The sequence below is a fragment of the Serinus canaria genome, chromosome 5 (genome assembly GCF_022539315.1).
Source record: "Serinus canaria isolate serCan28SL12 chromosome 5, serCan2020, whole genome shotgun sequence".
Lineage (NCBI taxonomy): Eukaryota > Metazoa > Chordata > Aves > Passeriformes > Fringillidae > Serinus > Serinus canaria.
The window spans coordinates 12,300,776-12,312,949 of NC_066319.1; the positions used below are offsets into that span (position 1 = coordinate 12,300,776).

Genomic DNA, 12,174 nt, shown 5'->3' on the forward strand with positions numbered 1-12,174 from the left:
TCTCCATTGCTAAACAGGCTGGAGCAACAGGAGGCTCCCAGCAGGGAGTTGTTGTAGGGCAGGAGGGGTTTGTCCTGGAGCAGTGGGATAACAGCTGCTGGCTGCACCACTCTGCTGATGAGGTGCTGCACAGGTTTACCCTCTGCTGCCAAGCCTGGTCTAAGCTGGGATGAGACTTCTCCTCCTCTGTTTTTCAGGTAGGCTTTTTGACAGTTTTTAAAGATGTTTTTAGCTCTCTGTCAGTTGTTGGCAAGGCCTGGTGCCTGTCTGTGAGCAAGATCCCTCTTCCTGCTTTTGTGGTTTTGGGAATTTTGGCCATGAAGGTCATGGTCAGACAAGACACTTTGATTTCTGAGAGCAATGCTTTCATGCTCTTTCAGTTGTGATGTTTTATTCTCTTCTGAACTCCTGAAAAAAGCTTTTGGCTGGCTGTATTGGATGGGATTGAAATGTGGCTTGTGCTCTGCCTATCTGCATCTATTCCTGGAGGAAATAACATCTCAAAACCTAATTCAGTGTTGGAATCACAAAGAGGAAAATGCAGGACACAGAGCCTGCTGCCTTGAATGCACGTAATTCCACATGCACTGCTACCTACCAGAGGAGTCAAATTGTAAGTCAGCATTTACACTGTGATACAGGGCTGTGTGCAGATGTAAAGCCCTATGCAGGTGTTAAATAAAAAGCTTCATAATAGTCCAAGGATGCAATTTTATTATTTCAGTGTGTCATTCAGGCTTCCACCAAAATGACCAATATTGCAAACTACAAGCAATGGGTTTTTTGGTTTGGTTTTTTTTTGTACAAATTTACCTGGGCAGCAACTCTGACAAGCTATGGGTCTAAAATCATTAGTCATGAAAATAAGTATTTTCAGTGGAAAAAAAATACTAGACTCTCCTACAGAAGTCTAATGGTGTTATCTGTTATATACTTAATAAAGGTGAGTGCATGTGTAACATCTCCATAGTCAGCTAGAGTAGAGGACTTTGCTTTTGGGAGTGCTGACTAAAGCTCATCACTGTGTTGTGGATCAAATAAAAAGCAGAATCAACTCAATTGAAGGACTCAGCTCTCTCCTAGTCTTTCCAGGTAAGACCAAAATAACTGTACTTCCTAGTAAAGAGGAATGAGAGCACTGGAATCTGAACAACATCTGCCATCTGTAATTGCCCAGCAGGTGGAGGAGGCATTCCAAGCAGGACCAGAAGCCAGTACCACAAATCATTGGTGTTCTAATCTCTCTTGTGATCCTGGGGGTACAGTGGATCCCTTGGCAAAGTTCCAGGGCAGAGCATTTCCTCATTTTGCCAGCATTAATTTGGGATAAAAGATTTGAGCTAATATCTAATCTAAGTCTCCATCCAGCCAGTTTGGTTAAGATACTGTTGTGGCATTTTGTTATTGTTCCTGGGGCATAAGTAACCTCTAAGTAGGAGTTGATAATGTCTTTAAAGGCTCTCAGACATAATATAAAAGTGTGCTTTGTGGGAAGGCAGCATATAAAAACTTGTATTTTTGTCAGGTTTCTAATTTATGGGGAACAAGGACATGCAATAATCTAATTTATGTCTGTGTATATTATGTCACTGATCACAAGTAATGGAGTACAAGCAGGTGCTTTGATTTGTATGTGTAGAAATTGGTAGTAGGCTGAGTTAATGGTGAAGTAGATGTAGCTTGCCAGAGGAAGCTGAAGCTTTAGACTTGATTTAGTGCTGGTAGCATGAGAAGGTAAATCCAGGTCTAATGCTGAGCAGAAACAGTTGCTTAGTGTCCATTAAATCTGTAATTCTGCAGGCTAAAATATTGGACTTTTTTGTCCTTTAAATGACAAGATTTAGGGGGGAAATTCATTTTGGAGATTAAGGTTTTATGTGGATGTGTTCAGCTTTAAGGATATCTCCTCCAAATGAAGACAGTGATTGTTGTGATATTTGGCTGTTTCCAGAAAATGTGATTGTACAATTGTTTGCTAATCTTAAATTCCTTTAAAAAGGGGGAAATATTATACTACTGGAAATGAAGATACCTCATTTATTCAATTCATTAATCAAGTCTGTATGTCATACACCAAATGCTTTAAATTCCCCCTCCTCCCACCCCCCAAAATAAGCTTGTTTTTCAAATCTTAGTGTGTCACAGGAGCAGAAGAATACATACTAATATTTTCATACTTGGGCATATGAACCTCCAGTCAAAACCTATGAAATATCTGCAATCTCTTTAAACCAATTAAACTATTTTTAATGTGGGGTTTGTTTGGTGTTGGTTTCAGTTTTTCTAATAGATTCTTCTCCCGTGTTTCAATTTTCTTCATATATACATCTAAAGAAGGATTAAATAAAGTTTATTTCCAGGAAAACTTTGGGGATAGGGAGGAACACAGGATGACACCATCACCAGAGCAATCTGGTGCTAGGAGTGGACAGAGCATGTCCACTCTTGGTTGTAATACATTTATGTGCTCAGGATGTGTTTGTGAGATCCTGGGGGAAAAAACAAGGCCATGCATTAGTAATGAGATCAGTTTGCTAGGAAAGGGAGTGAGGGCCTCTCTGTGTCAATTAAGAGCAATTTGGGGTGGCAAATATCTTGAATGCTGGCTGACTCAGCTTGCACAATGCAGCCAATAACCAAAAAGCAGAATTTCACAAGCAGCTACATCAAAACCACTCTGCCTCTGCTGGTGACACCAACAACAGTAATTTCCTGTATAAAGTATTTTCTCTAGAAGTGACATCCCTTGATCCCAGGTTTTGGTGGGTTTTTTTTTCACATCTAAGAAAGCATAATTTTCCCACTGTTCCTGTCTCCTTGTCCTAATGAATCCATTTCCTTCTCCTTCTTCCTGAGTCATGGATTAGTCTTTTCCTTCAAATATTTTTCCTTAGTTTTCTTTTAGCCATGTGTGTGAATGAAAATGACCTCACCTTTTTTTTTGTAGAATAAATCCTCTGTGATTTTTTGCTGTGAATATGCTTTGACTTACAGTAGGTAATGCTCTAATGTAAGAGAGGCTACTTAAAGGAAAAGGGGAAAGAGGAAGAACTCTTCCTTTTGTAAAAATAAGGAATCCTTCTCCTTTCTTCTTTTTTTTCTAGTGCAATAAAGCTTGAATCCATCTCTTGGTCACTAGGTATGAAGGGAAATCATGGAGGAGAAAGATGTGTGCAGCATTTAAAATGTATAAACGATGAAATTGTCTGACATGGAAGGGTCAGATGCTTCAGTAACTTAGCCATCAAGGACCTTTCTGTAAATGTAGTACTTAACAATCCTGAAATCATATTGCAGAATAATTAGGGCTGGAAGGGGCCTCACTTGCAATCTTTCTCACAATAGCATGAAGAATTACTATAATACTCATTAGATTTTCTCTAGCATTCCAGTTAATATAAAATAAATGAGGCTAAATAACACCTTAATACTAACTCAGAAATGTTTAACCCAGATGGCCCTGGCCTGTGCAGCATTCCAGGATCTTCAGGACTATGCAAACCCTACATTGTTTATGCTGTGAAATGTTCCTAATGGCCTCAGTTAACTGCTGGAGTTGTGGAAAAGGAGACTTTTTATTTGTTTTAATGAGCACTCTCCACAGGAGAGCAGGAAAATGCCATGCCATCCTGGGCTGGAGGTGTCTGAGTTTCCCTGGGTTTACTAAATGACTGTTTTCTTTCTAGATACCAGCCTATGGAGAAGTGCAGAAAGGAACAGGATAAATATGGCTTTTAAGGGAGAGGACCACTTAGATTCCCTTTCCTTCCCAGTTCAGCGGTAAGTGCTGCACTCCATCATCCACATTTGAGTGATTAAATGATTCTGAGGCAGCAGCTGCCCTTTCCTTTGAGCCTCTGAAGATACTTAAAGGCTCGTTTTTAAACCCAGGTAGTATTCCTATGGAATTTGTAGAAGGCATGTGGAAGTTAGAGATGTATTTCTTGAGGAATTTGGAAATTTGTATACCTGGAGTGTTATAAATCATGGCAGTGTTTCTGCATTTATCATTTTAAAGGGGTGACCATGTTTGCAGTAGCAATGTGGCTGTACTTACTGCACTGCTTCTTAGTCATCATGGAAATGCCTGGGTCCCTCTGCACTCTGTGAAGACTGCTCAAAGCAATAAATATGGATTTGTTTAGCATGCTTGACTTTGTTCTGCTGTAGGTAGGGTCAAGACATGAAAATTGTGCTATAATGTCTGTGGTACCCTGTTGGGAGTAGAGACATTGGTGACTCTGCTGACCAACAGATTTTTAAAAATCTGTCTTTTGGTTGCCATCTAGTAGCTGTGTCTGTGGAGTGTAGTTTTCCTTCTAGCCTAATAGAGGTTCCATGAAAGGAAAGAAAAAAACAACAACCTACAGTCATTATGTGTCACAACAGGGTTTGTTCTGTTTTATTTTAGGGAAGGAAAGAGGGTGAGGTCTGAACTCAGGAGTAAAATCAGAAATAAAAAGTTTCAGTCTTTTCTGTAATCTTCTTTCTTCAGGTCAGACTTCAATCTTTAATTGTAATTAACTTAAAATTGCAATTGGCAAACTATCTCAAAATACAATGTTTTTCTTCATGGGTAGTTTGATGTTTCTCTCCCTTTCCTTACCTCAGTTTTCCAGCAGATAGTTTGATATTGCCATTAAACTCAGGTGTGTTACTCACTGTAACACATCTAAACATTTTCTCTTCTGTAAGAAGCACTGTGTAGAGGTATGCCAAGAACAATGGGGTAGTTAGGCTTACAGTTGTAGAAAACTAGCTGCAAACAAAGCCAAGGGAACAGGTCCTGGGGGTAGCCAAAGGCTGATTCAGGCTGATGGTGCCAAGATTTGTTTATAATACATAAATGGGGAAATTAGCTAGAGTCTCCCTATGCCAGCAGCTGGAAATGTGGAATAGGAAAAATGCACTTTAAAGGCAGCAACAGCACTGAAAAGCACTGAATTTTGTAGGGTGGGGACTTCTAGAAAAGGCAAATGCCTGTGAGTCAGGTGTGCAGTGCTGAGAGAAGCAAAGCTCTGTCATGTTATGTGAACACAACCACCCTACAAGAACTCTGAACTGTATCTTAGCACAAGAAGGGGTTTGGGAAAGTCCCACATAGCAAGTGTTATGTTTTGACAAAGGGCTGGACTCAGCAGGGCAATTCTCTATAGAGAAATTTAAAAATAAATAAATAAGTATTCCCCCTCACCCACAATAAAATATAAAGCTCCTATTTAATTTTTGCTTGTTTTTATTTTGAGAAATAATCCTTTTTTTTTCTCCTACAGATTAGGGTTATTTCAGATAAAGTCCCTGTAAGGATTGGGCAGACTGAAGCTGTCAGTAGTAAAAAAAGTGAAGGCTCAGAGAAGGTTGGAATTGAAAATAAGAGAAGGTGCTTTTATGCTAAGAATTTAGCAGAAAGGACTAGATAAAGTTCAGGAACTGTACAAAATGCTCTTTTTAATTGTTAAAAAAAAACAAAAAAACCCCACCCAACATAATAGCTTTTCCAAAGAAATGTTTTGGTTTTTTTTTTTGAGATTAAGTAATTTCTCTGGGTTAGAGAAAGGAGTGATATGGCTCCTATAGGGCATTTGAAAGGGTTAAGGGAATTTTCAAAATAACAAGATTAAAATATTCTTTATTATTCCTGTATCCAAGGCTAGGGTTTATGACTGTCTCAGGATCCCAGTTCATATTCTTACTCTTTTGAGAGGGGCTTGAATTAACTTCTTGGGTCTTGTCACAGGAGAAAGGCAGCTCAAATCCAACTGAGGTAAATCCTGTGTAGAACCACAACTATGCCTTGCTTCGTGTTGAGGTCATAATCTTTCATAAATAAAACCAGGCAGGTCCTTCAGCAAGAATATTTCCTCCATAGGAAAAGTGTACCATAAATATGCAAACAAATTCCAAATGTTTCCACAGTGGTCACTGGAGTCAACAGTTATTTGGGCTGTATAAGGAATTTAAAGCTGGGGCCTTAAACCAAGTCTCTGTTTCATGAATTGTTGTTTACACACTTTCCTTAGATTTGATGGGAAATCACAACTTGTGCTGGAGTCTTTAGAGTACTGAGTCATGGTGTTAATGGTTTTCTAACACACTGTCAGAGCTCTGTCTCTAATTGACATCCAGCCTGCCACGGATGCAGTAATTAAAGCTATGCAGTACCCCAAGGAAAAACACATTATTGTTACAGAAAGCTTTTTTTTCTATTTCAGTGAGTTAGGAACTTAAGTTATGATTTTGTCTCTTAGGGGAGAAAACAATTGGAAATAGATCACTTTTATAAAGGAGTAATTTGCTTACTCTCCAAAAGCTGTATTCTCATGTAAAGCACCTTACAGGACCATAAAAGTTATCTGTTTTCATCAGTGAGGGCCAGCTCACTATAGCATGTGAAGTGTGTGTGTATTCCTTAGAGATGAACATAACCTCATTCTGAAATAGTTGTTTTTAGTGTAGCTCTGGCAAAATGTCTGTACCCATTCCTTATCTTTACAAGATATAATTATAAGATATTCTTCTCCTTATAAGAGAAAATGAGCTTTAACATTGGCTTTTCCATGTAGAATAAAACCTACCTTTCACTTATGCTCCTGCTTTTCATCCTGTGTAATGAAAGTTCATTACCCTGCCTGTTTTCTGTGAGTTTAAATTGTAGTTTACACAGGCTCTTTTTCATTGTAGACATGAGGCTTTTTTATACTTTACATATTGTATGGTAAACTAAACATTAGAGAGTGCTGGATCTGAAGTCATTCAACTAAACAGAGGGTACTCACCACCAAAAGTGAAATAAGGTGCTGTTTTCTGGGATTATGTGTTCAGGGCTGCAACTGGAAAAACACTATAATTAGAATTTGTAAAAAAAGAATAAATGATCATCTTTTATCAAAAGTAGGTTAAAAAAGCCAGCCACAATTGTCATCACCAACTTCCCCTTTCCCCATAAAAACCTCCCAATCCCAAAACAGCAACAAAGTAAAACCAAAATAAAATTAACAAAACAAACTGAAGAAAAACCTAATCCTGAGCCAGAAGCATGCTCTAGCAGCCTATAAAACCAGTTGTGTCTTGGCTGCATCAAAAGAAGTGGGATGGGCCTTTGAGCAACCTGTTTTGGTGGAAGGTGTCCCTGCCCATGGCTGGTGGGATGGAACCAGATCATCTTTTAAGACCCTTCCAACCCAAACCATTCCATGATTCCATCAATTGATTAAAACAGCTTGCTGGTTTTCAGGTAGCAAACTAAGGCTACTTCCAGAACTTCAGGAGCATCCATGAAGGTCTGGGTGGGCACAATGCTTCTTTTTTTTCCCCACAACTCTTATGAGTACATTGCTGCTTGCCCAGTGGGGAAAGAAGTACTACTTGAAATGATGGAGAAACCTAAAAATAATTGTCTGTATTTGGTATTAATTGGTGTTTAGATAATGTTTGTTGAAAGCTGTGACTTGAAACAGAAGCAAGAAAAGTTCAGGATTTTATACTGCAGGAACTGCATTGATTCTGCTTGTTTCTCTGCCTAATCAGGATGACAAATTTGTAGACCTTTATGGAACATATGGACATATGAGATGAAAACCAGGTGGGTCTACAGTCCCAGAAGTGAATAGTGTTAAAAAAAAAAAAGGGTGGAAAAAAAACCCCCTTTATAAAGTAAGAGGATTTCTACCTGATCAGGAGCTGAATAATTTCAGGGATCATTCACATCACATTTTGTCATTTTGCTTCTACTTTTAGAGTTTCTGGTCTCTATACAGCAGAAAGATATTTTGAGGGGTAAGACATGTGCAGAACCCTTCAATGTGTTTAATATTTTGTTCTTAAGGGGTTTTTAGGAAAAGAATGGATCCAACCACTGGTGTCTCTCTGCAGAGTGTCTAAAATGTCTCAATATATGATTTAGTGCTCTGAATTAAAGGTAGTGACGTTTTGTTACCCTGTCATAGAAAGTGAATTCTGACTAAAATAACATCTGTTTTTTTTTTCCTTGAGCTTGCCAGTGGTGTCTTGCCCCTTGTATTCTGTAGGTTGGAATCTGTAGGTTTTGACCGCCCTGAATTCTGGGCAGTGAGTTGTTTGGGTGCACAGCAACTCATTGAAATTTTTGCTATTTCACTATCATCCTATTTTCTTAGATATGAATCCCCAAGTGAAAGATTTATAGGGATGTGAATTCTGTGAATAAACACAAATAAAGGTTGTTATCTTTTTTCTCATTCTGGTCTATTTTTTCTTTAAACCACCTCAGTTCTTTTTACCTTTCTATTTCCATTCTGCGTGGCTCCTGTAATTTGTAGTCCCATCTGATTTCTTGTTCTCACAAGATTTTCCTGGCTTTTTTTTTTTTTAAATAGCACTTGTTTTAGTCTTCAGTTCTAAGACTGTGCTCCAGTTATAATTAAACATGAAATCATGTTTAAGTAAAAGTGCTTTAATTGCTTTGTTTGATCAGGGACATCTTCTGTAAGTGCTGAATTCCTTCAATTTCAGTTTCCTACAGTGTTTGCTGCTGCTAACTAAGGGTTTGTTCTGTATTTCTGCCTTTTCCCACCTGTGTCTGCAAACTGAACTTCCTGTCTAACAAGAACTCCATGAAAAGCAGAAAACAACTTTCATATTTCTGCTTTTTGTACTGTACATGCTACTTGCTGTGCATAGGTCTTGCCCTGTTAATTAGAATCCTACATTCCCTATGATCAGTTTTATTTGCATTCCATCAGGAACCTTTCTTGTTGTGGCTCCTTGAAAGTTGTCAGATAAAGACTGGAAGGAACTCCAGAAGAAAAAAACCCAAGTTATTTGTAATAGAAGAGCTAGAGCAGAAAATTTTCAGAGTTGCAAGTTCAGTGTTCTTACTTGGCTCTAGGAATAGCTGCTTTGAGTTTTTAAAAACCATTTGAGAATTGAATGCTCCCTGGGGAATTGAAAATGTGTTTTGAAATACTTCCTTTTGCAACAGGCTGTAGGAAAAGATTATGACAGAAGAAAGGAGGGTGCTTTGCCAATAATGCAATAAAATTACCTTCTAGTGACAAGAAATAAAATCAGTTATTGCATAGCTCAAGGCACTAATGATACCTCATTTAATGACCTTGTATTCCTTTCCTTTCACCCAGTTTACCCTACAAGAATTCAGCAAATAATTTTATAGCTTCAGAAATAGAGTTCACCTTCCTATGAGGTATTTTTTACTTTAGTGATTTATATTGTACCTGTAACCAAACAGAAAGCTGAGTTGTTTGCATGGAGTTTTGATGGTGGTTGTAAAACAGATTTGTGAATCTGTATGGTTCTTCTGGGAAGGATTTTCAGGCATGCTAGCTGACTAAGTCCAAAGGGTGATGTTAGTAAAGCAGCAACTATTGATTTGCCATCATTTGGAGGCATTCATGAGGAATATGAACTCGACAGATTTTTTCTTTTCCTTTGAATCCATGGGTAAAATATCTCTGTTCCTCTATTCAGGATGTTAAAATGTAGGTCAGCAGTTTAGCTAGCAAGCAGCAAAAATAATTGCATTTCTCTTGTACTTTGGGCATTTTTGGGGTCTGTAAGTCTGCCAGAATCCCAGATATTTCCCAACCTTTTCCTTCCGATAGTTTTATCATTACATCTTTATATTTAGCCATGTAATGTTCTGTAGAAATATGTTATATTACTTCCCAGAGCTATGCTGTAAAATATTGTATGTTTAACTGTAGAAGTCACAAGAAAATTTTGGCTTTTAACCTGAAAGAGATTTGAGTTTGTCCACTATAATAATTGTCAAGTTATGGTGACTTTAAAATGTGAAAAAATTGATGAATTTAAGCAATCTGAGTGGCCTCACTAGACCTTTCCTTCATTAACTTGATATTTCATATTTGTGGCTTGCTGTAAGTTGGGAAATACTTTTAAAAGATCGAGGACCATCTTTCATCCTTAATGACAATTAAGATTTTATTCTGAATCCCTCATAAGGGTCAGTAACATTTCACAGTTTGTGGCACACGAGCACAAGGTATTGCTGGGGTAGCCCTTATTATGGAAGAAACTCTGCCTATTATTTTGAGAATGCATATTTTTGAAATATGGGGTTTTATTGAGGAGGCTCTTCTCTTTTTGCATCTTGGAGACAAAGCAGTTGTTGTCTGCACAGTGAATATCTTGTGTTTAGGCTGTGGTGTCCTTTTCAGAAATTAATTTTAATGAACCCTCAAATTAATGTCTTGGAAATCACAGTGACAGAGCTGTGCCTGAATGTCAGGATACCTTATCTGCCAGGCATGGCTGATAGGTTCTGATTGCATCTTCACAAGTGTTGCATGAAGTTTTTATTGCGACAGCAAGTTAGTGATCCTGTCAACTTTACACCCTTTATCTTGATCTTGCTCCTCTAGCCATTGGTTCATGGCTTTGGCTCCATGGTTTGTGTTTCTCTGCTTTCACTGATGCCAGTGAAACAAAAATTTTCAGACAATTCAAATGTTGTTTGTGGTCTTTGTTTGCATGAATTGTAATTTTTATCACAGTTAATTTTTCTGTAGCACATTTCAGAACAGATGCTGAGCAGGTTAAACATCTGCCACCACTCCTGTTGGAGTTCTCTGTTTTCAGAAGACAGACTTGCTGGTTATTTCTGTGTTAAATTAAAGCCTTTACCTTGAACATGGGAGCCTTTTTTCTGGTGTGTTAATCTAAAAATGTGAATGATGCATTGAGACAAATGCCTTGATTTCCTTTAGTCTACCAAATATTTTTATTGCAATTTGATACTTTCCTGCTTTATGTAGCCTTCTAACCAGGTAGAGGGATTCTTAGAAGTTTAGGATATTTTAAATGTACTATGAGAATCTCATGGAATTTTTAAAATTGTAAAGTAATTGTATTCATGCTGTCATGTTAGTACTTTTACTCAGAATTTTATTTTGCCATTTTCTGTTATGATAATGGTTTATACTTTATATTTCATTTAGCTTTAACAGTATTCCTTTTAATTTCACGGATGGTATCCCATAAATTCTCTCTCCCTCTCAAAAAAAAAAAAAAAGAAAAGAGGAAAAAAAAAGGGGGGGGGGGGCAAAGGTCAAAACCTGAATCTGTTTCATTTTGGTGCAATGGTAATTGAAGTACATAGGGTATCTTGCTTATTTGCCATACATCCTTTGGAAAAAGCCTCCTAAAACCCTACTATAATCCCTCTTTTGGTTGAGATGCTATGCAGTAATTTTATGCTTTTACATCATAATATTTCAGCCATGAAATATTATGATGTAAAAGAAACCACAGTCTTGACTTCTGCATTGTCTTTGTGAGCTTCCTGTTGTTAAATAATCCTGAATATCAAATTTTCTGAATTGTACATTTTCTGAACCCGGTGTATTTGCTGTGGGGAAAGGACATGAAAAAGGAGCCTCTCCTAGCAAAAAAAAACCATCTCAAGTTACCACGGTGGTCTGGTCCTGTCCTGCTCTGAGAATTTGGTCATGCAGGGAAGAACTTGCAAGTTTGAGTCTTCAGGGTGGCAGAGTTAAGTAGTATTATCTGTAAACAGTGCATTTTACAAAAAAAACCCACAGAGCCTGCAGTGTCTAATCTTTGACTTTGCCTTCCAAGTCTTTGTGAACTTTGCAAATTATAGCAAAGTCTGTGTCTTTGCTTTTCCTTTTACAATATGAAATTATTAGTTACTTGTTTTACTGAGAGGCTTTCTGTGCAAATATATATGTATCTGGTAATCTGAATTTACTATTCTAGCTGGAATAATATTGGGAAAAATTGTGTAGTTTGTATTTTTTTTTTTTAAAGGGAAGCATATAGGACACTACCTGTGAACTAAAAGAGAAAATTGTTAATGCTAAGGGAGTTAAAAAGTGTAAATTATCATCATAATAGGTAGACTATGCTGAAATCAAATGGCATGCCATGGAACCAACAGTTCCATATTTTTCTCTGCTTTTAGCAGTTATGCCATATTGCTGTTATTATCACATTGGTAATGTAGCTGGAATCATTCTAGTTAGCCCTGGAAGGAAATAAGGGATGAAATCCTGTCTTTTTGCTTAGTATAGCCAATACATATTTCCTGTACAACATTCAAGCTGCTTTGAAGCATTCTAGTGACCTTCCCCTTTACTGTCCTGAGACAGGGGAAAAAGCCAAGTTGTTCTCCTTAACAGAAATACAACTCTTTAT

At 37.7% G+C, this 12,174-nt stretch overlaps 1 protein-coding gene across 1 annotated transcript in view; it reads left to right on the forward strand.

Annotated features, from left to right (window-relative positions):
• Window positions 1–12,174, forward strand: part of INSC (INSC spindle orientation adaptor protein) — a 120,074-nt gene that overhangs the window by 29,826 nt on the left and 78,074 nt on the right. The window contains exon 2 of the mRNA XM_050974722.1: window positions 3,687–3,780. Within this exon, the coding sequence (XP_050830679.1) occupies window positions 3,687–3,780 (94 nt within the window). The remainder of the gene's footprint in view (window positions 1–3,686; window positions 3,781–12,174) is intronic.